The 25,314-nt window shown below is 51.1% G+C and overlaps 9 protein-coding genes and 1 non-coding gene across 10 annotated transcripts; 4 read left to right on the top strand and 6 right to left on the bottom strand.

Annotated features, from left to right (window-relative positions):
• Positions 1 to 236: 236 nt before the first annotated feature.
• V1518DRAFT_410563 (Golgi CORVET complex core vacuolar protein 8-domain-containing protein) lies at positions 237 to 5,848 on the top strand. Its single transcript, XM_066902630.1, has 4 exons — positions 237 to 881; positions 934 to 1,793; positions 1,845 to 2,078; positions 2,132 to 5,848. Exons 1-4 carry the CDS (start codon positions 479 to 481, stop codon positions 5,417 to 5,419), a joined length of 4,785 nt encoding a protein of 1,594 aa, XP_066762578.1. The 5' UTR covers positions 237 to 478; the 3' UTR covers positions 5,420 to 5,848.
• A 2,532-nt stretch (positions 5,849 to 8,380) lies between these two features.
• Positions 8,381 to 9,965, top strand: V1518DRAFT_53338 (tryptophan synthase beta subunit-like PLP-dependent enzyme). Its single transcript, XM_066906620.1, has 4 exons — positions 8,381 to 8,706; positions 8,801 to 8,854; positions 8,916 to 9,799; positions 9,859 to 9,965. The coding sequence occupies exons 1-4, from the start codon at positions 8,543 to 8,545 to the stop codon at positions 9,912 to 9,914; spliced, it is 1,158 nt and encodes a 385-aa protein (XP_066762577.1). The 5' UTR covers positions 8,381 to 8,542; the 3' UTR covers positions 9,915 to 9,965.
• Positions 9,909 to 11,252, bottom strand: V1518DRAFT_410556 (uncharacterized protein). Its single transcript, XM_066902629.1, has 5 exons — positions 10,951 to 11,252; positions 10,774 to 10,878; positions 10,449 to 10,724; positions 10,336 to 10,398; positions 9,909 to 10,283 (listed from the first exon to the last, which is right to left on the bottom strand). The coding sequence occupies exons 1-5, from the start codon at positions 11,166 to 11,168 to the stop codon at positions 10,016 to 10,018; spliced, it is 930 nt and encodes a 309-aa protein (XP_066762576.1). The 5' UTR covers positions 11,169 to 11,252; the 3' UTR covers positions 9,909 to 10,015.
• A 192-nt stretch (positions 11,253 to 11,444) lies between these two features.
• V1518DRAFT_444677 (Tricarboxylate/iron carrier) lies at positions 11,445 to 12,843 on the top strand (the record flags this gene model as incomplete). Its single annotated transcript, XM_066906454.1, has 4 exons — positions 11,445 to 11,548; positions 11,607 to 11,740; positions 11,818 to 11,912; positions 11,976 to 12,843. The coding sequence occupies 4 exons, from the start codon at positions 11,445 to 11,447 to the stop codon at positions 12,624 to 12,626; spliced, it is 984 nt and encodes a 327-aa protein (XP_066762575.1). The 3' UTR covers positions 12,627 to 12,843.
• V1518DRAFT_410547 (ribosomal protein S5 domain 2-type protein) lies at positions 12,785 to 14,466 on the bottom strand. The gene has a single exon (XM_066902628.1). The coding sequence runs from the start codon at positions 14,320 to 14,322 to the stop codon at positions 13,003 to 13,005; it is 1,320 nt and encodes a 439-aa protein (XP_066762574.1). The 5' UTR covers positions 14,323 to 14,466; the 3' UTR covers positions 12,785 to 13,002.
• A 489-nt stretch (positions 14,467 to 14,955) lies between these two features.
• Positions 14,956 to 15,029, bottom strand: V1518DRAFT_t5. Its single transcript has one exon. It is a non-coding gene; the product is annotated as a tRNA-Asn (tRNA).
• Positions 15,030 to 15,213: 184 nt separating this feature from the next.
• Positions 15,214 to 16,282, bottom strand: V1518DRAFT_410545 (zinc-finger of the MIZ type in Nse subunit-domain-containing protein). The gene has a single exon (XM_066902627.1). The coding sequence runs from the start codon at positions 16,220 to 16,222 to the stop codon at positions 15,290 to 15,292; it is 933 nt and encodes a 310-aa protein (XP_066762573.1). The 5' UTR covers positions 16,223 to 16,282; the 3' UTR covers positions 15,214 to 15,289.
• A 1,131-nt stretch (positions 16,283 to 17,413) lies between these two features.
• On the bottom strand, positions 17,414 to 20,670 carry V1518DRAFT_444673 (uncharacterized protein; the record flags this gene model as incomplete). The annotated part of the gene is made up of 2 exons (XM_066906453.1): positions 20,047 to 20,670; positions 17,414 to 19,994 (listed from the first exon to the last, which is right to left on the bottom strand). Exons 1-2 carry the CDS (start codon positions 20,181 to 20,183, stop codon positions 17,414 to 17,416), a joined length of 2,718 nt encoding a protein of 905 aa, XP_066762572.1. The 5' UTR covers positions 20,184 to 20,670.
• On the top strand, positions 20,671 to 22,843 carry V1518DRAFT_53046 (PIG-X). The gene is made up of 4 exons (XM_066906619.1): positions 20,671 to 21,122; positions 21,184 to 21,323; positions 21,386 to 21,801; positions 21,866 to 22,843. The coding sequence occupies exons 1-4, from the start codon at positions 20,964 to 20,966 to the stop codon at positions 22,774 to 22,776; spliced, it is 1,626 nt and encodes a 541-aa protein (XP_066762571.1). The 5' UTR covers positions 20,671 to 20,963; the 3' UTR covers positions 22,777 to 22,843.
• On the bottom strand, positions 22,844 to 24,411 carry V1518DRAFT_444663 (uncharacterized protein; the record flags this gene model as incomplete). Its single annotated transcript, XM_066906452.1, has 7 exons — positions 22,844 to 23,221; positions 23,278 to 23,324; positions 23,390 to 23,580; positions 23,630 to 23,885; positions 23,945 to 24,030; positions 24,092 to 24,293; positions 24,362 to 24,411. The coding sequence occupies 7 exons, from the start codon at positions 24,409 to 24,411 to the stop codon at positions 22,911 to 22,913; spliced, it is 1,143 nt and encodes a 380-aa protein (XP_066762570.1). The 3' UTR covers positions 22,844 to 22,910.
• Between the last annotated feature and the right edge of the window lie 903 nt (positions 24,412 to 25,314).

The following is a 25,314-nucleotide window of genomic DNA, read 5'->3' as shown; positions in this document are numbered from 1 at the left end:
GCTCCGCCGTTCGCAGAGAACTCGGCGGATAGCCGTCAAATGAATGGCGCTTGTCAGACAGATATCCTCGCCGAATAGCAAGTAGAATACCGTACAGAATACACAAAATCCGCTTGCGCGGGTGCAGCAGAAAGATAGCTGGCTGTGGTGGTCGGCCGGCCGGGAAAGCTTAACGCTTTCGCCCAGGCGGCAGGGCTAGGGCATGGGACTCCTCGCATCTGTCCGATTGACCATGAATTTTGGTCGCGGCCTCTGTCTAAGAGCAAATCCGCTTGCGCATATCCTTCTGTCTATAGCTTCCGCACATCAGCGCGATCTCAGGAAGCAGATATTAGGGCGCATTCTACCCCTCGCCATGATCTTGTTCGCGACAACGACTTCCTTCGACCTGCCTCCGATCTAACTAGCCACTTATCGCGACACAGCCCACATATCCCCTCCAGCATAGCATCCACATTGCTTGTGTGTCACAGCAGCAATGTCGTCTGCCTCAGAGTTCTTGATGACCTCGCCAAACTTTCGGCCGTTCGACCTCCGCTTTCACACGCGAATGGAGTCTCCGGCATACTCGCTTCGTTCGTCATCGCCTTCACCGTCTACCGCACAGTCGTCCCGCATATCCTCCATATCAATGGGCCTCGATGACCCGTTCGACAGTTTTCCTCCTGATGAACAGAACAAATTACCGTGGGAAGTTGTGAGATGGACAAAGCTACGCAAGTTGTCATCTCAGGTCTATTCCGAGAACGGACAGAACCAGTTCGGCGCGCCGACGTGCATAGCTGTAGCGAGCACAATCGCAATTGGAACCGCGAAGGGATACATTTTACTGTTTGACTACAGTCAGAATTTGCTTTGCGCTTTGGGATCTAACATTAAACGTAAGTTTTATCTTGTGGAACTTTGGATGTATTCAAAGCTAACCTCAAGAAGTCGCTGCTGCCGGCTGTGTTACATCCGTGGCATTTTCGCATGATCATGCCTACGTTGCATCCGGCCACGAACACGGTCACATCTACGTGTGGCATATCAAGCGACCTGTTGCACCTCGTATCCATATATCCCCGATTGATACGAACAAAATCGATTCCGGTCGTCATGAGGGTCACGTTTCAACGGCAAAGATTTTACACATTGGCTTCATGGCTAAACGGCATTCCGTCATTGTCAGTGCGGACGATAAGGGCATGGCATTTTTTCATACCAGCACGCAGCAGATTGTGTCGAAGCAGATCCGGTCAATCAAGTTAGTGGGACGGTATCCAACACCGACTATCCAACCCCCTGAGGCCAATTCTCAGCTTCGACAACGAAAGGCGACGTCTGTTCTTGCATTTGCGCCAATGCCTCTCGGGAACTCTCCTTATCCTCTAGAATCACGCGGCTTGGTTGCTCTTATGACTCCTCACATATTAGTCATCATGTCGACCAGTCCCACTCCACATACGCAATTCACAACCGGCAGACCAAAGAGCATTTCCGACACAATGGGCCTGAGCGGCTGTCTGGACTGGTTTCCCGCTGTTTCAGCCAAGGCCCAGAAAGGCTCAAAGAGGGTGCCGATACCTCTTACAACGAATGGCATACATCCGTCAAACCCGAGGCTGGCATATTGTTGGTCAAACGTTGTGACAATTCTAGATGTATCAATGACGTCGGAGAACATCAGAAGTAGCAATGCAAGCTCAAGGGAGTCATCTGAATTGAATAATTCGCACCATATGGAGTTTACGCCGATCAAAAAGTTCACTGCCGACGAAGCCATTGTCGCATTGCGATGGCTGAATTCTCAGGTACGCTAACAAGTCACTATACGAAAGTCTCAAGTACTAATACTCGTTAAGATTATCGTACTGGTGACAATTACACAGCGGCTGCTGATTCTGAATGAGCATACCATGCACGTGACAGATACAGCAGACTTGGTCCCACGTCAAATCATGCATCACGACTATTTTTCGGCACAACTTAACGATCTTGTCATCAGCAATACTTCCGAAGGTGGCGACCACTATGCAACTATACCTGATGCATTTTTCAACAGCTTCAAGACCTTCAAAGGTCGGATATTCCTGTTGGTAAGTTCTCGTCGCGCCTGTCTAAATTCGTGCTATACGCTGACTACGAATAGGGATCATATGAGTTTGCGGTTGGTCATCTGTCTAGCTGGGCAGAGCGGCTTGAGTCGTTAATGGAAAATGAAAAATTCGCTGAAGCAATTCATCTCGCAACTCGGTACTACAACGGTGAGGCAGAGCAAGTGACAATTGGGCTACCCGAGGATGAAATTGCACGCCATATGGCTGTGCATGACAGATTGATTACGATGGTTTTACAGGCTCTGCGCTACACGCTAAACAATAGTGGCCGGAGTACACCGACTGCTGGATCTAACAGCACAGAGACACCTGAAAGTCCGAAACGGCAGGAACAGGCTCAAGCGGATGAGAGCGCGCAGTATAGGCAAGTTTCAGCAATCGCCGACGCGAGTTTTGAGGCGCTATACACTTTGGATGCATTGGACGTTCTCTTTGACTCAGTGTACGAATATTTTGAGAACGCAAACTTGCGCGGCATCTACTTTGAGACTTTGGAACCGTACATCTTGGCAGAAAAGATCATATCACTACCGCCTGCTGTGGTAAAGGAGCTGATCAACATCTATGCATCGCTGGCGTTGAATGATAGACTCGAGGAGATTATCTGCCATCTTGACACCACTACTCTTGACATTGATCAAGTTACAATGCTGTGTCGGACATATGAGCTTTATGATGCCATGATCTACGTGTGGAATCAGGCTCTAGGCGACTATATATCTCCGATGTCAGATTTCATGCGAATGATCCCAAAGTATTTTGCTCTCGCTGCAGAACCGCAGCCCGAGAATGAAGCTAATGAAAAACCGACTGATGATGCAGATAGTCTCGACATGCATCACGAAACGCCACTGGAAAAACTGAGGAGAAATATTTCGAAGGTGTACAGCTACCTGTCGTATATTTTTACAAGCCGCGTATATCCAACTGGACTTGAGCTGGATCCCGATGATGAGGTCTCCGTCAAGTCGTCTCTCTATTATTTTCTGTTTCTCGGCTCTATCGTGACATGGCCTAAGGAACACGGTACTCAAATTCTTGTTTCTGAAGACGAAAAGGAAAACTCGCGGTCGTTTCCCTACCTTCGTCTTCTTCTAAAATTTGACGCGCCGTCATTTGTCGCTACCATGAATGAGGCATTTGAAGATACATTTTTGGACGGACAGGACGACGATTCTGACAATGAATCCGGTCCCCGACATGAGCTCCCTGATGAAGTCATTTTTGCCCAGTCTCTGACACGACAGTACATCATTGACATTCTTCTTGAGATTCTCTCTGGCACAGAATTCACGTCAAAGGAAACTATTTACTTGGACATGTTCATTGCTCGAAGTGCTGCGAAGTATCCCCAGTTCATTAAGTTGTCGGACGAACTTTTACGTCAAGTCATGTTTCGGTTATGTGATCCACCGTCCACGGAAATCGCGGATGACTGCCAGCTCAGTGTGGAATACCTGCTATCTGCGTATCGTCCGGAGAAGATAGATGATCTCGTCAAGACATTTGTGAAGGTTCGGTACTTCAGAGTTCTGAAGTGGATTTTCCGATCGGAGAAGCAATATTCTCGATTAATTTCGGTATATTTTGAGGATGCTGCCGACGGAGAGCGGCAAGGAGTCACGTACGGATCGCAAGACGAAGTTTTCACGACAATCAACGAGTGTCTTGCGCCGAAGTCTGAGCTATCTGATGAGGAGCGTACCAAATTTCGCCAAGCTATCTCAGCTAATTATCGCAATCTCGTGTCGACAGATCCCGCTCGCGCGTCGGAGGTCGTTGAAAAGTATATGCCGGAGCTGCGTAGTAGCCTATACGAGCAACTGGCAGATAGGCACGACTTACAGTTCAAGTACCTCAAAGCTCTGTTCAGTCCCGAGTTGAGGCAAATGCGTGAAGGTGTCCAACAATTACGACGAAACCGCGCCAGATGGAACACTCAGCAAGCTCGCGAAACTTACGTCAACCTACTTTGCGAGTACGACAAGAACAAGGTGATTCCATTTTTGCGATACTTACAGAAGGGTGACGTGCGCATATCAAAGGTTTTGTCATCTTTAGAGACAGCGGGTGTTATCGACGGCGAAATCTTTCTGCTTCGAAGTGAAGGCCAGTACGTAGAAGCCATTAACCGTCTCACGTCACATTTGGACTACCTGGAGAAGGCGCTGCTTCTTTTATATCCAGATCCGATTTCTCGGGGGCGCGCTATCACTCGTGGAGCTCCGCGGAAGTGGGTTCATGTGGATGAGAAGAAACTCGAAGAGGTCGAACGTGCCTTGCAACATTACGTGATTCTGGGAACCCGGCTATGTACTGAGCGTGCCAAAAAGACTCCGATGCAGCAGTCACAGCAGCAGCCAATTGAAGCGCATTCTCCTAGCGCTGGTCCGGTTACAAGCAACGGACGGCTTTCGGATTCCGAACTTGTGTGGTTGGATCTCATTGACTCAATCGTCGGTCTCACGCGTCACGTGTCGACGGCCTTGTTTCCAGATATCACAGCTTTTGAGCGCATGAGCCGGAGCTCATCGTACGACTCTCCGACGAAGACGATTTTATTCTTGCGGAGGCTTGTGCAGGATGTTTTTTCAGCTTTGCTGGCTGCGACGTCATCTACTGCTGCGGCTAAAGGCATCAGCGCTCTTGGAGCCGGTGCTAACGTGATGTCCACATCGTTCCTGCGCGTTCTTGAAGCATTCTTGACGCGTACGGCAGCTGCATCGCCTTCCGTGGTTGATTTGCGAAGTGTTCTTGCAAATATCTTCGAGGCATATATTTATGAACGGCAGCTACTTACCTTGACGAATCGGTTGCTGAATAAGGATTTGATGGTACATGTTGCGTCTGTGTATACACTGCGCCAAGAAGGGTGGCGGGTGAGCAGTCCGACGTGCGAAATCTGCAGTAAGCGTGTCTGGGGAACAAGCGTATTGCAAGCCGGTGTATACGACGCATGGGATCGCAAGCTTAGTGATAATGAACGGAAGCGCCAGCTTCGGTTCAAGGTTACTGGAGCTTTGGACTCACAGACCCCGATCCTGAACGATAAACCTTCGGCAGTAGCAGTCACCGTTGCAACTTCTCCGCGCGAAGAAGGACTTGACCTGCAACCAGTTATTCCCGTGCCGATTAACACTGTCAAGGCAGAGATAGACTCTCTTGTTACGTTTAAGTGCAAGCACGTGTACCACCGGAAATGTCTTGAGAAGTATTTAGATTTGGATACGCGCACGGCAGACGGCTTTCTGTTGAACGAGCGAGAAGTGGGCGATGGATACCGGTGCCTGATCTGTCAGGAGCAGGAAGGGAGAGATTAATGAGGTCTGTTGGAGATCATGAGGTCTGTTGGAGATCATGTAGCCTAAGTAGGTTTGAGGGCTGCCATTTGCATTTTTTGTAGCTATGATCCTGTTGAGGATTGGTTGTTATTTCATAGGAGTAGGATCGGGTTTAGGCCCGGATGGCTGACTGGTGCATGCAAACAGTATGGTATCTATCAAAAGAACATCGCTAGTGAGTGATCTCTAATCAGGATGCATCAACCGCGTTGGAACGCATCATGTTGTTCGCGTTCTATCGTGCTCATAATGTGCCGGGATGCAGAGATATGCTATACCATTGCCAATAGCATCTCTGCGAAAGGGGCACTTGCAGGTTGTCGTGCGCAATATGTAGAAGCCGATGAGGCAGGATAGGTAAGCCATGAAGAGCACGGGTAAAAATACACGACTGTGCGTCAAATGGTGATTTTTGTATTTGAGAGCATAGTCCAACACACAGTGAAGGATTGAAGGATTCAATTTGCTCACCCTCTCTTGGCTCGCATCCTTGTATTGGATACCTGGCTGTGAATCAGAGCCTCGATTTGGACGGGTGCTGCTGGGATTGCGATCTTCACCAGCTGTTCCCAATTACACTCCTAGACTCCTTATGTCATGCACGCTGACATATCGGTAGCCTAATAGAATACATATACTGGTATATCAGATACCTATGTAAATTGAATGCAGATACAGCGCTGATCGAAAAGAGTACAATTCCCAATCAAGAGTTCCAATTAGGTGTGTTTAACTACCGTATCCCACGCCATATCCCACGCTCTTGCAAGAGCTTGGGCTATATAAATATAAAATATGCATTGTAAATTTATAAACCTACTATAACTATGAAACTGCACTAAAGATATCCCACGGAAGACAATATATCCTGATAAACTCCTGCTAACTCCAGTTAATACCTCTCCATTCGTTCCCCCCCTACTTACTCCTCCTTCCCCATCCTCACGGATAACCCCGGAAATGACATGAACTAATTAATTATTGGTCTATGTCTTCCGGGTGATGGCTGTTTGATCATGAACGACAGCAGCGTCCGAAGAGAGATCCACGATCACGCTGCCAATGGATTCTGGAATTGGAATAACCACATCCAGCCCATTGCCCGTATCACTCATCCTGGCCTTAACAGCCACTCCATCACAAACCTCGCTGCCTCTGTCCGACACACATAACTCATGAGGATCAGAGTATTTGTCATCACGCAGTCTCTTGTGCCACTTGCCAAGCTTTCCTCCTAGCCTAGCTCTATTGCAATCTTACTCCAACAGCAAACATCAGCGGCAGACATATCCTGCTGCAGTATGTGCAGCTCCAGCTATACATTCTCAATGAGCTCGAAGGGAGCGTTGACATCAGACACCCAGAAAATAAAGTCGCGGAGAATCTTCGACGCCTTGAGCGACTTGCATTACATGTGCAAAGACAAGGTTTCTATCGCGTCGCAGGACACTTCAAACCCTCTGAAGGTGCTGAATTCAGTAACCTATCCGAGCGCATATCGGTGAAGCATCGTCCGAGTTCTGCCAATTGTGCGTTGAGCTGCTCAGAGATAGTTTCGTCGAATATAGTAAATAGGTGGAACAGTAGAGACCATTGCGACGATCGAAGCAGGTGCTGTGAATTTGTGGCGAGCGGTGACGAACCCAGAAAACTAAAGGAAGAATGAAGACACCGGACAGCGGAGAATCAACAACCAGGAATCGGCACAAATAGCGAGAGGTCGTTCGACGGGTATCTCTATCCTCTCATACGACGACGTAAGATAGATAGGCTCCAAGGCCACAGCAGGACGCCGCACATTAGGCTCCTCAGCAGGGGCCTTATGACGTGTTTCAACTGAGGCAACAGGTTCCACCTGCTCAAGTTGTGGAAGACGAAAGACTGGTAGACCATTCAGCAAGTGGTAACAGAAGTATTCAGAGGACAGCAAAAATCGCTATGCGTACGATGTCGAAGCCAACAGCTCGCGGACGAATAACCAGCGGGCTGATTGACGGTAGTGTAGCCAGAGGAAGTGTGTCATCGGCGTGCAGTCTGCGCAGTGTAGGCAGATGGCCGAAAACCCCGACATCAGAACATTTTGGTAGGTTTCACAGGCAGCCCTGTAGTCGCCGCACCTCATGCGAGACTGAGACCGCGCTTCAAATACCGATGTGCCAATGTAAGGTTGGAAACGGTACGTGGTGAAAGCGGTGCTTCAGCAGAAACACGATACATTGGACATGCAATCAAAATGCAAGATGCTGTGGCAGAATGCAAGGAGATTGACGGCCGAGCCTCGCAGGGAATCAGAAGGAGCGATATTGGGGTCGGCGACCACTGTGGGAGTTTGCCACTGTCGGTTGCAGTTCTTCACATCTGAAGGTCAAGTGTGCCAGAGCAAGGTGCCAAAGGCTGTAGGACGCTGCACAACAAAAGACCGCAGACTTGCGAAGGGTCAGTATGAGCGGGAGGTCAGTGGATCGAGGTGAGTGTTGTGGAGCGGAGGAGGTCGGGGACGCGGACTCTGGAACGCGGCGCGGGGAGCAGGGGTGCGGCGGGGGAGGGAGCAGAGAGGACATGCAAGGCAAAGTCAGAGAACGTGCAAGACGGAAGCATTCATTGGTGAAAAGGAGGAAAAGAAGTAGACAAGGAGACGAAGAGGCAGGCAGGGACGCGCAGCGCCTCACGCACACTCCACCAAGGCAACACCGTGTATGTGGTCCTGGTTCCTGCAACGGCGCTAGCGTTAGCTGGAGAGGGCAATACTATCACCTGTGCGGCCCAAGTAGCGTCTAAGGTATCACGGAAGCGCGACCCGGCGAGGGCCGCTTCCATATGATTGAGGGCAGTTCTGCGGAGTCTCCGCGTTGGCGCAATGACAGCCTCGCGTACGCACGAACAGATGAGCCTCATGCAGTGGAACGCGTGTAGCGTCGGACAATTAGAGTGGCATCGTGACGTGAGGCGATAGGCATGTTCTGGAATTAGAGGACCGCACGAGCCAGGCCGACTAAACGCTCAGCCGTGTGAATACGTCAGCTCAGGGCGCTTATCATACCTAGGTCATGTTTGCTGACTGCTGTCTCGACAAATTGTCAAATCGCGCCGCGCGGCGGGGACATGGTGAGTAATCGCGGCAGTTCAAGACATGTGGAAAGGCGTTCCCCAGTGGTGCACTGCATCGCACACAGCGCGAAGACTACCGCTGCAATGGCAACTGTCGATAAGCCGTACATCCAGACTCCACTGATACGCTCGCCGCATTTATCTAAGCTTCTTGGATGGTATGTCTTCGATGCACCACTGAATCGCGCTGGTGTTGTTTGGACTGTACGGGCATATTCTTTGCTGCAGCTGACTCCCCGTGTTCGACTTTAGTAATGTGCTCTTAAAGCTCGAGTTATTACAGCCTTCGGGATCATTCAAGTCCCGGTAGGTACAGGGCACTGTGATCAGCTCTCTGTCGACATGCTGACTTGACGGCGTGCTGTAGTGGTGTCGGCAACCTAGTCTACGAAACCTACCTCGCATCGCTCTCAACTTCGGCCGCTACTACCATATCGCAACGGCCGACAATATTTTGCTCCTCCGCGGGTAACGCCGGCTGTGCGGCCGCAGAGGCGTCTCAGCGCTACGGTTGCCCGTGCGTGGTCGTTGTCCCCACATCGACCGGCGCGCACATCGTCAGCCGGCTGCGTGATGAGTACGACGCTCACGTCGTGATGCATGGCAACGTGTGGAAGCAGGCTGATGACGAAGCAAGAAGATTACTTGCGGAGCATATACAAAGTGGCGGGACTGGCAAGTATTGTCCGCCGTTTGATGATCCGTTGATTTGGAGGGGAAATAGTACCCTTGTAGACGAGGTGCTTGCACAACTTCGAGAACAGAGCGGCAGCAGCAGCAATGATTTGGCATCTTTGAATTGGGCTGGTATTGTATGTGCTGTCGGCGGTGGTGGCTTGTACGCCGGTATCATAGAAGGTCTCCAACGTCACTTCGATAACAGCGGAACACCGGGGCCTGCCGTGATTGCGTCCGAAACCGTCGGCGCGAGCAAGTTATACCAATCTCTACAGCACCGCAAACGCGTTGTACTTCCCAAGATCTCGACTATTGCAAGCTCCTTGGGCGCAGATGCGGTTGCCGAGACTGCGTTTGAACTCGCGCGCAGCTATAACCGCACGATCCCGTTCGCGGTGACTGACGCCCAGGCAGTCAGCGCCTGCCTATCGTTGCTTGATCAGTACCGGCTGCTAGTTGAGCCTGCGTGTGGGGCAGCCCTGGCGGTGTGTTACTACGAGGAGCATATCAGCATGCTGAAGCGAGAACTCGAACTTAAGAGCGATGACACCATAGTGATCGTCGTATGTGGAGGCGAGTTTTCTACTGCTACGTGTCAGTGTATCTCAAGCAAGCTACTAACTTGTATCTAGGATCCACTGTCACTCTAGAGTCATTGCAGAAGTACAAGGAACAGTTTTGTAGTTAGATCACCTTGCATATTTGCAATTTATTTGCAACTTCAACATTTCTGCATGCTACTTTCCAAACACTTCAAAAACTCCAAAAACAGAGGCACAAACCGCCGCTTCACGCCATGATCGTTCTAGTCGCCTGCAGTTTCTTGTAATTCCAAAAGTTTACGCGAATAGTGTCGTACTTGTCCGCCAGCAACGTCCACGCCTGCAGTGCTCTGTCTAGATCCCTTTTTTCCGCGTAGATGTCCGCCAATACCTCCAGTGCGCGTGCAGACTGGACGATCTCTTGGCTGTCGGCTGAGACCGTCATGGGGAAGCTTGCTAGACTTGTACAGAAGTCTTCTAGGCTGGACAGCGGGCGTTTGCTTGTTCGGACGAGACTGGGACTTCGTTAATTGAATGCCCGTTGTCTGTCAACCAAAGATCGCATACCCTGATAAATAGTTCCATGCGCTTGCGTTCTGGGGAGCCTTCAGAATTGCATCTTTCGTAAACCTAAGACAATTAGTAGCGGATCCATATAACACAGCAACACATCAACATACTCGATTTCCGAAGCGACAATCCCATCATTCACTGGCGCACCGGCGCCAAACAGCGCAAAATATCGGTGATTCCATGCAGAGTTATTCCGCACGTCATCCTCGATCATGTTGCTAGTGTACGCAAGCTCTGTTGCCCATAGATTGAATCTGCGGACAACCCATTGTCTATAGGACCACACGTGGTAGTTCTTTGAGTCAAGCGCAAGCATGGCTTCAATGAACGGGAGCTCACGGATCGGGCTGTTGTATTTTTCCACAATGATCTCCCGGTGGTTCCTAGAGCGTGTTAGTAGGAGGCAGTGCAAGACAAAGAGGAGAGGCATACCAGATTTGATAATTCTTGGGAAACTTGCTAGCCACATATTCAAGCCATTCGAGTTCCTGTTCGCAATCTTTGCCAAGCGCAAACAGAATACGAGTGCGGTATGTCCTGTGACCATTCGCTGTCAGTGTGAAGTGCTCGAAGCAGGTGCTCGAAGCAGGATTAGTTGGAATACCATACCAGACAGTGTAATGCGCTGCGTTCATGAAAATTATATCGCTAGTGAGCTGAAACGCACGTTCGGAATACTCCTCGACTCGCATGATCGCACGCAGATACCCCATAGCGGTGCGGTAATCGTCGTTGTATGCGATGACCACGAGAGCGTCGGGGCCGCCGTCGTCTTGCGGCACTGGTACAACGTCATCCCAGTTGTATTCCGTCAAATAGGTTGTCATTGCTGTCCACGTCAACACGGAAACAGGTCCTCCAACAGTGGCCAGGGAGAGAAGGAAAGAGGGGGTGGATCCGCAGAGAGAGAGTGCAACTATTGTCCGGGGAATATTATTGTTCCCGCTATAGTGTAGGCTTCGCGCCGCATGTGGCGGTGCACGCGCAGGGGGTGCACTGCCGCATAGTCTTCCCGAGGTCGCAAACTCTATTTCAGATCCGGGGATTTTGTTGCTGAGAATTGCCGACAACCGCCCATAAATCCACGCTCACTATCGCCAACCATGGCCTCCTCCGTTCCAGGTCCCCGCGAGCTCCCCGACTCTCAGTACAACTTGAACACGTACTGGGGCCGCGTGTGCCACAGCGCCGGCGTGTCGGATCCGTTGTAAGTGGGTGGTCGGTTACATGTATCTAGTGCACGCTCTCACATGCCCTCTGTATAGCATGCTTCTGGTCACGAAGAAAGACCTGGACGAGTCGACGGCACTTGTGTCAAAGTACAAAAATGGCGAGATTAGCAAGATGACGCCGCAGCTGTGGCACGCGAAGAAAGTCCTTGACTCAACTCTCCATCCGGGTATGTGCTCATTGGTAGAGATGTGAGGACAGTAGTCTGCTCTGCTAGTTGCTAACAAAGTCATTATGGTGTTGGAGATACCGGAAATCCTGTGTTGCTGCCTTTTCGAATGTCGTCTTATGTGCTTTCAAATCTCGTCGTCACGGTGGGCATGTTGACACCAAATATGGGAGTACGAGTTACCTACCCTCTCAACAGTGGGATCCACATATGCTAACAATTCATGTTCTTATAGACCGGCGGTGTGTTATTTTGGCACATCGCAAATCAATCCCTCAACGTCGCTGTCAACACCGCAAACAGCAACAAATCGCACCCTCTGACCACCAAACAGCTCGCGACCTCATACACCCTCGCAGTCACTGCCTCCTGTTCCGTCGCGCTGGGTCTTAACTCCCTTGTCCCCAAGCTGAAATCTCTGTCAGCACACACACGCCTTGTGCTGGGTCGACTTGTACCCTTTGCAGCTGTCGTCTCCGCCGGCATTGTCAACGTATTCCTGATGCGCGGCGAGGAAATCCGCAAGGGCATCTCCGTGTTCGACGATAAGACCGGTGAGCAACTTGACGGAACGTCACAAGTTGCGGCTGTGTACGCAGTTGGTGAAACAGCCATTTCACGTATTGTCAATGCCGCACCCGTCATGGCCATTCCGCCGCTTATCCTTGTTCGCTTGCAGAGGCGGTTCGTTATGAGCAAGCGCGTTGAAATGCTCAGCAATCTTGGACTCATCCTCGTCACGTCATTTGCTGCGCTGCCATTCGCGCTTGGTCTTTTTCCTCAGCGACAAGTGTTTGACGTGTCCAAACTTGAAGAGCGGTTCGCCAGAATGAGAACTAGCAACGGTGAGCATGTAAAGCGCGTCTCGTTCAACCGCGGCATGTAAATAACCTGGTCTTTGACCAGAGCGCAACCACTATCGCGTGGCACTGTATAACACTTCATAACATGTTCTCGAGCTTGATCATTACTAGTTGATCAGTAAATTTTGACTGTTACATAGATACAGACGTCGTATGTATGACGTGAGTTCTTTAATGATTTGGATTGAACAGCTAATTAGCTATTTCTATTAGAAATTTTGTTGTTTTAATATCATACAAATCGGCCAGATAGAACTACAAAATCGCCATAACTACACATGATAAGCAAAATACCGCAAGCCATGCAGATAGCAGCAAGGTCTGCGCGCAACAGCACACACCCTCGGTAATATAAACAACAACCGCACACGCAACAGAAAACAAATGCTGACTCTATGCTCACCAGAACGCCCATCCCTTGTTTGAGTTAACTCCAATTGCCTCCTCCACATGCTCCCGGCTCTCCAGCGCAAGCAAGTGATGCACTGAGAACAGCTTCTCCTCCCAATCTTCCCACTCAGCGGCGTTCTCGCTGCACGGCATCAAAATACCTGCGCCAGGACCGCCGAGGCTGGTCTCAAACAGCGCAAACCCGTGGCCTTCGAGACGTTTGCGCAGCTCGACGAGTTTCTCCGCAGTGACGCTCTCCTTTACAAGCGTGATTGCGCAGCCGCCACCACCCGCACCGGTAAGCTTAGTCTCGCCAATCTCGAGTTCATCCGTGGCACATCGAATTAGCTCCAGTTTAGGATGGCTCACGCCGAGTGCGACAAGAAGTCCGTGGTTGATTCGCACGAGCTCACGCATGCGCGCAGCCCATGGCTCATCGCACTTCGTCTTTGGCATCCGCAACATTCCATAAGCTTCGTCCGTGAGTTCCTTGATACTTTCGAGAATTGGCTCCGTAACCTTGGGGAAACTCTCGTGCAACGCCGCAACATTGGCGACCTGAACCGCTGTTCGCCGTGGCTGCTTGGTGTCAACGAGAAGCAGCTTCAGCTCGGGAAAGTCACGCATATTTTCCCGAACGTTTGGGTTTCCCTTCATCATCCGCTGAAACATGACCGCACCACCGTGACTCGCGACAGCGTTGTCGATGCCGGAGGGGTTTCCGTGCATACATCGCTCGCCCAGAAACGCCCATGCGTCGATGAGCTCAATATTGGCCAGGTCGACTGTGTTGAGTCCGCCATTGGCATAGGGTCCCTCAGGTGGGGCGACTTCGCCGCTCAGCAAGCAGAGCGCCGCGGAAATGCAGACAGATATCGAGGCCGACGAACCGAGACCCGCGCCGATGGGCAGAGTCGACCGTACAGAAAAAGTCACCTCAGGCTTCTCGGCGACGCAAAGCGACATGTAAAGGTACAGAAAAGCGAGTGCTGCGGTGCGTTGGAGCGGACTATACACTTCCGCCAACGGCGCCTCGAGCGCCTCGATGAGGTCACTGTGAAGCTCCGAAGAAGGGCGAATTGAGTCTGGCGCGTGTTTTGGGACACGCGACCACGGTAGCGAATCAATTTTCCACGCGTACTGGAGATTGATGTCGGGAAACTCGAGACGAACGGTGCCGGCGTCGTCCGCGGTGGTGTGGGGACTGACAAGAAGGAAGGACCGCAGCGAGAGAGCAGCTGCAATAGCGGGTTTGCCATAAACTGCGGCGTGCTCGCCAAAAAGGATGGTCTTTCCAGGAGCAGAGACGAGGAAGGGAGGAGCGACCATGACTGCGACGCTGGTGAAGAGGACGACGAGGACGGCTGTAAAGTGAACTGCGGACGCGGTGCCCGTTTTTATTCACAGCAAGACCCGCGCGATGTGCCCCGCGCACTCGCGTTCGTGCTCGGCTTCGGCTCTTTACACGAATACGAGCACTATCGTGCGCTTCTCGCTTCCAGTCTCCTCCCATAACCTTCCGGCTCTCGGTGCTTCTTCCCAATCTCAACTGCTTTGCTTCCCGTCCGCCTGCCCGTCATGGAGTCTTCCCGCACCCGCGTTCACTGTGCACCTCGCGCGTTCCGACTCCCGAGACGCGTCTTTCGCGTGTCCATATCTGCGCACATGCTAGAAACTACTTAGAAAGGGGCGTTTGTTGGGCGTGCGGCGCGTCAGGGCCCAGCTGCTTGATGGCCCGTTAAGCTTCGGCGCTAACCCTGAATTTGCTGAACCCCTCGTCTGCTGAGGAGACAGCCCCTGCTTTTTTGGACTCAGATAGCAATGGCTTATGACCCATCGCAAAGTGCAACGACAGGTGACATCAAGCTCTGTTAAACCAGATCAAAATAAGTGAAAAATATGCGAGCTGACCGAACAATCAGACACAAACTTAACATAAGTGTCTGGAACGAACAAAAAAAGCGACCTCGGAGAGGGTCGAACTCTCGATCTTACGATTAACAGTCGTACGCCTTAACCAACTTGGCCACGAAGTCAAGTTATAAAAAAAGTCTGTCTCGCATCTACCAAACGCTAATAGATATGGACAGACGCTAATAGATATGCGCAGCATATCATGTCCACATAAAATGTCCGCAATTTAAATCCATCTGCAATGGACTTTGTACGCAAAAAATTTTTAGTGCGCAACGTAACTGGACTAATATTCTATGCGCCTTGTGCTTGCAACTCCCATTACCAGTTCATGCTCAATTTTATCTCCAACTAATGTACACATAACACCATAAGTCTCCACCTAGCCAAGCTCATCGAACTCGCGTTCGTCCGTCTGCTGCGCGTGGCGCTGCTTGTATCTCTCTACTCGTCTCGCGAGTACGCCGTCGGATGCAAGATTGTCCCGTGTCAACGTCTGGTGGCAGCCCGCAACGGGGCATTCGATTGAGTTAATGCGGTGCCGCCCTTGAAGAAATAGCTGCATGATCGCGTTTTTCGAGAAGCTATGTGGACATACCGTAGAGGTGACGGGATCTTCGTATAGCTGGAGGGAGACCGGACAATTCAGAGAGCGCTTCTCGCCCGCCACAACAATATCGTCGTCCTCATTGACTTCTCTCATCTTCTCGCGGATTTCCGTGATGCTCAGAATTTGCCCGGCCGCGTCGAACCAATCTTTGACAGGGGGAAGTTCTGCATCTTCATCGTCATCGTTGCCATCACCTCCGTACTTTGCGTCCCATATCATTTTCCTAAATTGCTGCAGACTTTGATTATCCTTAAACTTATCCTGATCAGTCTTGTTCACGATATTGTTTGATTCCTCTTTGATCGTTGTTAAGAAAATAACCGCGGGATCGACAATTTGGTTCTCGCGCTCTAGCGCCTTTCCGATCGACAGGCGCTGCTGCTTCCCCATTAGCTCGAGGTTCAGCAGTTTCAACATGCTCATCTCGGCTTGATCACAATCCATTCCATGGCTTGCAGTATCGCCGCCGATATTCGTAATGTATTTCATCAATTCAGCCAGCGCAGGTAAGACAAAGTTCGAGTTGTTCGACACTGCGAGTTGCGAGATCTCGGTGATAGCTTCCTCGCGCAAGTACAAAGGCCGTGAATCGGCCGCGCCGTGCACAGCGGCTTCAGCGCTGTCGTTATCGTCCGACATGTTGCCACCCAAGGGTGCGGTAACCTGACCAGCTCTGGCGCGTCGTTGACTTCTAGATGTAGGCATTGTGTGGTTGCGAGACAGATGTAGAACGTGATTTCATCCGTTGTGAGTTTCAATGTGAACGATCGCGCGTGCGTCGCGTCACGTACGCAGATCCCACCGGCCGTCCGCTCACTCCCAAGCACATCTTCGCTAGCTAGCTTTCTCGCCACCAACAACTAATTGGCCTAAAGATTTTTCAGAATCTAGAACTTCCTTGCTTTCATTGACATTTTTGCTCGCATCTCAATTTTGAATGCCGCTATATAAACTATCAAAACATTTCTACATCAGTTCAGCAGGCTCAATTCCAACTACATACTGTAAATGTAAAGGCTTGTCCAGGCATCCAAGATCACAAAACACCATCTGAGTGAAATTGGGCCCATGCAGCATACGCAACCCAATCCTTGTGGTCATGCTTAGATCTGACAGCCCTCCGATAGCTGCTGCCTTCTTCCCCAAAGTAGATGTGATCATACCTCATCCTCGACAACATAGTATGTGTACCTACAGGTCCTCACAAAAGATACAGTATCATCAGGAACAAGTAACATATAAATCGCAATAAGCGTCTCCGGCGTCTCTGTCGATAAATTAACAAGCAGAGTTGGTCATTCTGAGGTTCTAATTCTATGATCTCCTCTTCGGTGGATCGAAATCTCTTGTGCGGTTCGTATTCTGCCGTGGCCCATTTGGCTCTACGATTAAATCAATATAGTTTGGCAAGTGGGTTAGCAACGGAGGTAATTGGTCAGGGTCGTGAGATTGCAGAGATGGAGAGGAACAAAGAGCCAGAGGTGCGTTGACGCGTCAATGCGCGACTCAAGTTTACAGTTCGTGCACGGCGTGCTTGCGTACAGACCTTTTTCGTTTGTATTCCGGCCCCCCTTTCCAACTGTAAGTGCTCGGTATATGATCCTCGTCAGCAAAAACCAAAATACTATTTTTTTCATGCAAGATTGACAAGCGACTCAATCAGCTCAACATACTAAGAGAACTGCGTGACATGACTAGTATATACTGTCCTAGGTGAACGCGCCAGCAATGTCTAAACTGCCATGCCAACGTCACAATCTCATACGCGACCTGCACATTTTTGAAAGTTTCTTCCTCTCTAGCTCTTTCTTTCGTTTCCCATCCCCGTTTTGCTTCTAGAAAACATACTTTTTTGTTACATCCCTACCTGACATTGTGTCCTCTTGTCAGTCCATCCTACTTTGGCCGCTGCTCGTTCATAATCCGTGCAATCTCCTCGGCCTGATCCTGCTTCACTTTGAGCGAATAGGTAACCGCCTTTCCGCCCTCCTGAAAGTCCAAAATACGAATACTGGAGGCTTGCGCAGTGTAGGTCTGGTTCTTCCGGAGCCATACATTCAGCAGAATCCGGCCGACCCCATCCGACCGTACTATAATCCGTGATTTCGACGTTTTGGGGTTGTGCAGAATACGAAGCGGACCAACACCAATTCCCTCAAACCCGCTCTTAAACTCGCCAGACTTTCCTTCGTCGTTCAGTGCTTCCGCTTTCTTCTCCTCAGCCGACTTGTACTGGTATACGCGTGCGCGCCCATTGAATTTCACATCTTCGTCTTCTTCCCCAGGCCCCTTCTCTTCCGACAAATTAATCTGCGCCTCAAGCGGCATCGCGTCACCATTAGCAACACTCTCCTGGCTCGGTGTTTGAGCTGTCGGTGCTGCCGCGGTCGCAGGTGCGACCGAGGGAGTAGGAGTAGAAATTTTTCCAGCAGCCGCCGCGGAAAACAGAGACGATGTTGAGGATGATGAATTGCCAGCAGTTGATCCAGAAAAGCCTCCTGATAATGAAAACGCACTAGGACCGGTAGTAGTAGTGCTAGTCCCGCTACCCAAAAAGCTAAATCCAACACTTGGCGGCGGAAGAGACTGTGATGCCGAACCTACGGGTTTAAGAGATCCAAGAGGGTTGTTGAAACCGCCAAATGGCGAAATTAGTGGCTTCACTGAAGGACTCTCTGTGGACTTCTCTGTGCTATCAGCCGCAGAAGATGGCGATCCAAATTTGATGGGCTTGTCTGGAGTCCAGACATTGCTCGCTCCAGACGTGCCAAAGTTGAAACTCGGTAAGGTTGGCGCTGGTCCCGGTGACGATGGCGTGGCAATCGGTTTCGGCAGCGAAAAGTTGAACGATGGCACCGACGCCGGCGCCGGCGCCGGCGCTGGGACCGGCGTAGAAGTAGTTGATTCAGTTGGTGTGGCTGGCTTCGAAGGTGCCGGGCTGTTGAATTTGAATGGAGCCGATATCGAGTCGCTCGTAGAAGGCGCGGAGAACGAGAAGGGTGATCCCTGCACGTTGAACTTAAAAGGCGACGTAGGCTTGGTAGCAGAGGATTCGCTTGCTGGAGCGGTAAATCCAAACGGCGATGCACCAGAGGGTGCTGTTTTCGTGCCAAACCCAGAAAACTTCATAGGCGATTCAGCGGTCGGCGGCTTGGTGTCAATACCTGGAAAAGGTAGCATCGGCTTGTCGGAATTGGTAGCGGCATTTGTCGGGCCATCAGTCGTAGGAGTAGGCGTAGAGGCAGTCGGTGCCGAGATGGGGGCCGCAGGTGTTGGGGTGCTGAACTTGAATGGAGTCTTCGTGGTAGTGGAAGACGAGCTAAACGAAAACGATGGCCCATGAAGCGGCCCCTTGCTGTTTGCAGAATTTCCAGGTCCAAATACGAACGGTGAATCAGTTTCCTTAAGCAAATCTGCGCCAGCGACAAATGCTGGACCCTCGATTTTGATATCGTCATCCGAGTCCGTATCCGAGTCGTCAATAGCGACAGTCGTATTGCCTGATGTAGCTACCTGTGCAGTCTTTGATGTTTCTGTGGTTGTGGGCGCAGCGCTGAAGCTGAACAAGCTGCTGGGTGCAGCTGGTTTCATAGTAGACACGGGCACAGGCTTTGGCGTTTCTGTGGGTGCGGGCGCAGTGCCAAAGCTGAACGAGCTGCTAGCTGCAGCTGGTTTCGTAGTCGCTCCAAATGAAAATGATGGCATGCTCGCTGCAGGTGGTGCGGAGGCTTTCGCAGGCTCATCGGCCTGTAGATTCGCAAATTCATCGCGCTCTATTGCAGCCTTCACGGCCTCGCTCGCGATGCCGCCGAAATATGAGACGTATTTCTCGGTAATCTCGGTTAAGTCAGCGAGGGGATCAATCTCGAGCGCTTTGATGATCTGCTGCTTCAGATTGTCGTTGAGTGCTCGAATCTTCAAGAACTTGACGTATTCTGTCGGGTTAACTGACACCGTTAAGGGGGAAGCGAGATCAGGGGCGGATGAGACCACCCTGGGCGCGGATACCGTCGTATTGGACACAGAGGGCGAGGTGAATGAGAAAGTGCTGCCAAATGGTGCCGCTTTCGTATCTGGAGCCGTAGAAACAGATGCATTTGCGGTCGAGGACGGCTGCGCAGGAGGAGCCGAAGCTGCGGCTGGAGAAAATGCGAGAGCGGACACCTTCGGCGCCGGAGCCGCGTTGTTTGAAATAGAGGGCGACGTAAATGAGAATGTGCTTCCAAACGATGAAGGCTTCGAAGTTGCAGTCGCAGCGGCGGCTGTATTCGTGCTCGCGGTCAACGACGATGGCGCCAGAAAAGAGAAGGGTCCTGATGTGCTCGAGGTGGCAGAATCTGTAGTTGTCGTTGGTTGCACCGGGGTGCCGAATCCCGAGAACGGGTTCGCTGGAGCTGACGACGGAGATGGTGGTATGGGGGTACCTCCATCCATGCCGCCGCTAGCTTGTGTTCTTCTTGATTTGGGCACCGCCATTCTGCATAGATTAGCAAAAACGAACCTGGTTGGTGAGAGCAAAAAACACTCACTTGCGTGTAGCTAGAACGGAGCTGGATGCGGTCTCGGGGACGTCGACAGGACCATGTCGGTCATCGCCTTCCATGATGTCGAGCTCAGAAGACTCCTTCTGGAATTGGACGTGCTGCCGTCGCTTGTTGGATGACATTGTGACAGCAGCAGTAGCAAACGTAGTGATGCGGATGTGTGGGCGAGTGAGGGAGTAGTACGAGTGACGATGAGGAATGAGGGGTTGGATGTGGTGATTGTGAAGAGAAGCAGCGTTTGTCTATTTCGCGAGTTTCGCGTGTGGTAAAATTTAAGGTCCCCTTCCTTGTTCGAAGCGCGGTTCGCGTACGCATACACTGATGCTACAGTCTTTCTACTGCAATCTATTAGCGGGAGACCGATCAGCTGTCTGGAGTTTCTGCCTGGTGTATTCGATCAGAGGATCAGCGACCGTGAGTGGTGCAACAAGGCTACGATGCTACGGATGGCTCACGACATTCACTCCTGCATCACCACACGGTTCACCACACGGTTCACCCCAGCGTCCTCGAGCACTCGCACTACCGTAGACGCTGCCATAGATCTTGCATTTCATCATAGAATCATCCTCAATCCGCTCCGCCTATCCTCAAGCTTATAGTACAGCAGCCCTCGTGGCAGGTCCTTCGCCAAACCCCAACCCCGGCACGATACCTCGATACCCGGTGACCATCGAATAGTCCAGCAGCCCTGGCTAGCCCCAGACGCCTGTTGCACACGCTTACGGCCCTGTGGACGACTGGTTGGCACTTCTAGACCGCCAATTGACCTGTCTGTCTCACCCAGCGCTCTTTATTTGTGCACACGCAGGCTCAGTCCCGGGAGCGCACACTCCGCCGACGCGCGGCCGCACTCCATCTAGCACCAGTACAGCCGTCTCCGCCCCCAATTGTCAGCACCAATGGCATCCGTCAGGCAGCGGCATACGTTCATCCTGCAGTCGCAATTCCCGGCGTCGCCCGAGAAGCTTTCGCTGACCCCGGAGTCGCTATCAATGCATGATATCTACGCAGCGCGGCAAGACAGGATTGTAATTGTCCCTGAACTGGCAATGGAGAAGGTACATCGCACTCAACAGATCTGGGCGAATCCGAAAGAAGATTCTGACTGTGGTGGCATAGGAACTACTACAGACGGTGACGAACGTACGATTCGAGATCGTCTCCAGCGAGAATTACTTCCATGTTCCACCATTTGACCGGACGATCGCATGGGGCACGCACATCTATGTCTCTCCAACAGATGCCGACGACTTCGACTGGTGCGCACATCTACAACGCATATATTGACGACCTTTGGTCAAAGCTAACAAGAAGACAATAGGAATGGATTCTGCACTTTCATCAACATGGCCATCAGTGCAGACACACCCTGTGTGGGACGCATTTCATTTATAGATCTTCCCTTTGGACATTATCTCTACTCGACCTCGACCTCGACCGCCACACTTTCTACCTACCTATCCACAACAAACTTAGCTACGACTGCCGACGCAGACGACTTGGTGTCGTCAGACTACATCAGCTTGTCGTTCAACAAACAGAGCGAAGATCATCGGACTCGAGGCAAAGTCGTGGGCGAGGCGTACTGGCAGCCGCGCGAATGGACGGAGACGTTTGACGCTGGCTCGCGCGATAAGCGGATCGAGGCAGGGCTGTTGGCGATGATCTCGGACGACCCAGACGGCGATCGTGCATTTGGCGGCATTCTAGCTGTTGTCGGGGAGGCGCAGCAGTTTGGTAAGTACTCTTTGTTACGTATGAGCTGGACGTATTAGACTAACACAAAGACACCGATATATAGTCCCCACATTGTTCGATTTTGAACCACGGCACCGGAAACTGCGAGAACCAGCACAATACGCGTCCCACTTCCGCCTACCCTACGGCCTACACCCCAAACACCTTACTCACATCACCGGTAATCTCACCATGCCGCGGACAAAATCCAAAGTTCTCACCGATGACGCCAACTCTGCTGTGACTTGCGGACTTTACGGATACTACACGATGCCGAGCTATTTATTCGTGGATCAGTACCAAATTTCGGATCTCACTGAGCTTCCCTCCATCAGTGGGGTGAAACGGGTCGTTGGAATCTGGGGTGAGACAGACCTCGAGATTCCGGTGTGGATGGTGGATAAATGGGGTAGCACGATGCTGCTTGAGCTGCAACCACCAGTACAACAGCAGGAGGAGGATCTGACAGATGTCGCCGTCGCTGAAGGTCCAACTGTATCCGCCACTGTCGGAACGGGCTTTGACATCGAAGTTCCAATGCATTCACGTTACGAAGTCCCAGCATGGAACACATCGACCGTCGCACACGATATCCCATGGCCCATCTTCTTCTGGGCATGCAACGGTTCATCCGAGTCCGAGATGATTACCGGCCCATTCGACAGCAACGGGCACGGCCACGAATCTTTTTTCGCTCCGGGAACCTCGTTCAGCTACCTGGTCCCGGACAAACCATACAGTAACCCACTTGATAACTCCACATCCGATCTAGTCACAGACTTGCATATTCCAGTCGTCCCGCTCGACACGTACAAGTATGTACAGCCATGGACAGTTGCAGTGATTCTACTGGGAGCATTTTGGATTATCGGAAAGACGCTGCAAGGGCTGAAGCGTGACGGCGGAATTCGGAAACGGCAGGGCGTTAAGCCTGATAATGCGAAGCTGAAGAAGACAGCTTCGAAAGTCGAGTAGTTAATTTCATGAGCATGCATGTTTCCGGCATAGAACGGAATCCCATACCATTGTAGTTTTATGTAATTAAGTTCACTGTACAAATAGCTGATGAAGTGCATCAGGAAGAAATTGCAATGTGAACCGCGACCCAACTAGTACAGCCCTTGCACCAGGGCTGTGAGCTGCGCAAGGACAACAGGATCCTCATGCCCATTCATCGCGTGTTTTGCGATCACGACCGCGTCCTCAGGCGGCACATTATATTGCACGAGCTTTGTCGTCAGCCCGAGTGTTTCCACAAGCTCAGCGATTGCATCTGCCACCTTGAGTCCGTTCAGTTGGGGTGTCGTAGAGGAAGTCAGGCCGATGAATGGCATGATTCGCTCGAGCTGCGCAACCGCGACAGGATCGGTGGTTGCTTTATAGCGCACGGCAGATGCCAGAGTAATGCATGATGTAATGCCTGACAGTTCCATGTTAGTTAAACATGGACTGTGTATAACCCGATGCACTGCGTACCATGCGGAATGCCATACTTCGCACCGAGCGCGTGTCCAAGACTATGACTATGTATCACCAAGAATGTCAGCAAAGCTACTTTTTCTTCACCTGCAATAAGCACAGAATTTACCTGAGACCAACGGGCCCCGTTGCGGCGTACTGAGGAAACAAGCTGAGAAACGCGGCGTTCTGCACCAGCTGACCGACGCACACGTCGCTAGGATCCGCCTTGATCACCGGTAGGTACTTAAACAAATCGGCGAGCGCGATTAAGGAAAGTGGTTTATACGGTAACTCCCCAATCGATTCTCGATACATCGTCTGCATTTCTGTTAGCATAGACATCTAAAAGTCGGCCGGAACATCCCACCTCCACTGCGTGATCGACTGCACGCATCCCGCTTGATACGAGCAATCGGACCGGCGTATATTTCAACAACTCCGCATCGTAGATAATCGCGCGGACTCCGCTTTCGATATCGTAAATTGCAACTTTGTCGCCCGCTTCGTTCGTGTACCCTGCATTGCAAGTCGTTTCTGCGACGGACAATGTCGTCGGGATGGCCACTACCGGCAGACGCACAGATGATGCGCTGAAATGGTGATGTGATAGAAGCTTAGCTGAGCTATCACAATAGAGATTAGAATGAATATTGGAGGAGGAAAGGAATTAAGAACAGCGTACTCAATGGGACTACCACCACCGACTGCAAGAATGCAATCACAGCTGGCACCAGCAAGCAACACCAATGCCTCTTTGATGTCAGCAACCTGGTCGTCGCAACGAAGATGTTAGCTCTTTCATTCTCCTCCCGTCAAACAGAAAACATACGGGCGCATGCTCCTTGATCCCGCTGAACACAACCACATCCGTCTCACGGCAGCCAAGAACCTCACATATGCTCTGCAGGATAGGCGTGCGGGTTCTAACAGAATTTCCTGTCACGATGAATGGTTTAACAACGCCAAACGACGCAAAAATCGACGGAAGACGGGAAATCGAGCCAGGACCGTATTCCACTATTTTCAAGGTGCTAGAACGATCGAAGGGATCGATGGTTAGTCAGAGAATCATGGGCGGCACATCGACGAGGTATCATACCCAAGCTTGAAACTGCCGCTGAATTTATCTGTACCTAGAGGTGTAGCCATCATTGCTGCGAGCTCAGAAGACTTAAATGCATAACAATAAGGATATCGTTCAGCAATGCCGCTTGCCGCTGCAACATAAGAAAATGCACAAGGAGATAAAGTTGCGTACTCAGGGGAAGATGCGGGGGTACCGATAGACCCCGTATTTACTTGTTACTTGTTTCGGGCGAAGACCTACAACTTGTGAGACCTTCATGCGCACAAAGCTGTGCTCTGCAACAGCGGATTAGGGCTTTTGTGCAGCAGGTAAGCGCACGGTCTGTTCACCGTCTTGCCCGCAAGAGAGAGGGGCACTAAGCCAGAACCAAGACTGTCACTCTTACAAAGGAACTTGTACAAGCCTTGTAACTTGTATCTCTAGCAGGCGGAGTCGTCGAACAGGGTCACTACGTAGCATAACAAGCCGTTAGAGCGACCGTAATCCTGAGTCCGTCGCACTAACGCCCGTGGCGGTCACATATACTGAGTGGACGTGTGCTTTGCCAGCCAAGCCTACAAAATAAGACAATATAGACGTGTGGTTAGGGTAAAACTTCCTCTTCGAGAGCGCGACTGCGTGTAATCAGCCCCAAAAGTTAATTGTTGCTCCATCAAATTGCGACGTGAATTATTCTTGACTCTCTAAATTTGTAATCTTCAAATGAATTGATGTAGCACTAGTCTCCTCAACTTCGAGAATCCGTCTGTCGCTGTTACGAAAAATCGCAAAACTGCGCCAACTCCTCCAACTCCGCCTCACCAGCCCGCCATCTCGAAACGGTCGATCCAGAAGCAAATTTACAACCGCCACTAGTCGGTTTGATGGCTTGTCGAAGAAAACCGTCACTTTGAGTCTATGAGTTCGTACTGTATATTGAGATTGGGCCGGTGCGCAACGCGCAGTGACTAGAGGCAGCTGTGTTA

Source organism: Limtongia smithiae (assembly GCF_038497785.1).
Source record: "Limtongia smithiae strain NRRL Y-17922 unplaced genomic scaffold V1518scaffold_1, whole genome shotgun sequence".
Lineage (NCBI taxonomy): Eukaryota > Fungi > Ascomycota > Lipomycetes > Lipomycetales > Lipomycetaceae > Limtongia > Limtongia smithiae.
This window is presented reverse-complemented; position numbering and strand designations above follow the sequence as displayed.

Coding starts and splice junctions, on each gene's coding strand:
- V1518DRAFT_53338 (XM_066906620.1), top strand. CDS start 8,543: ATGGTGAGTAATCGCGGCAGTTCAAGACATGTGGAAAGGCGTTCCCCA. Junction 8,707..8,800: donor TTATCTAAGCTTCTTGGATG/GTATGTCTTCGA, acceptor GTTCGACTTTAG/TAATGTGCTCTTAAAGCTCG. Junction 8,855..8,915: donor TCGGGATCATTCAAGTCCCG/GTAGGTACAGGG, acceptor GGCGTGCTGTAG/TGGTGTCGGCAACCTAGTCT.
- V1518DRAFT_410545 (XM_066902627.1), bottom strand. CDS start 16,222: ATGCCTACATCTAGAAGTCAACGACGCGCCAGAGCTGGTCAGGTTACC.
- V1518DRAFT_410547 (XM_066902628.1), bottom strand. CDS start 14,322: ATGGTCGCTCCTCCCTTCCTCGTCTCTGCTCCTGGAAAGACCATCCTT.
- V1518DRAFT_410556 (XM_066902629.1), bottom strand. CDS start 11,168: ATGACAACCTATTTGACGGAATACAACTGGGATGACGTTGTACCAGTG. Junction 10,399..10,448: donor ATTGTCGCTTCGGAAATCGA/GTATGTTGATGT, acceptor TAATTGTCTTAG/GTTTACGAAAGATGCAATTC. Junction 10,284..10,335: donor GCATGGAACTATTTATCAGG/GTATGCGATCTT, acceptor ACGAAGTCCCAG/TCTCGTCCGAACAAGCAAAC.
- V1518DRAFT_410563 (XM_066902630.1), top strand. CDS start 479: ATGTCGTCTGCCTCAGAGTTCTTGATGACCTCGCCAAACTTTCGGCCG. Junction 1,794..1,844: donor TGCGATGGCTGAATTCTCAG/GTACGCTAACAA, acceptor ATACTCGTTAAG/ATTATCGTACTGGTGACAAT. Junction 2,079..2,131: donor AAGGTCGGATATTCCTGTTG/GTAAGTTCTCGT, acceptor GACTACGAATAG/GGATCATATGAGTTTGCGGT.
- V1518DRAFT_53046 (XM_066906619.1), top strand. CDS start 20,964: ATGGCATCCGTCAGGCAGCGGCATACGTTCATCCTGCAGTCGCAATTC. Junction 21,123..21,183: donor CTGAACTGGCAATGGAGAAG/GTACATCGCACT, acceptor GTGGTGGCATAG/GAACTACTACAGACGGTGAC. Junction 21,802..21,865: donor CGGGGAGGCGCAGCAGTTTG/GTAAGTACTCTT, acceptor ACCGATATATAG/TCCCCACATTGTTCGATTTT.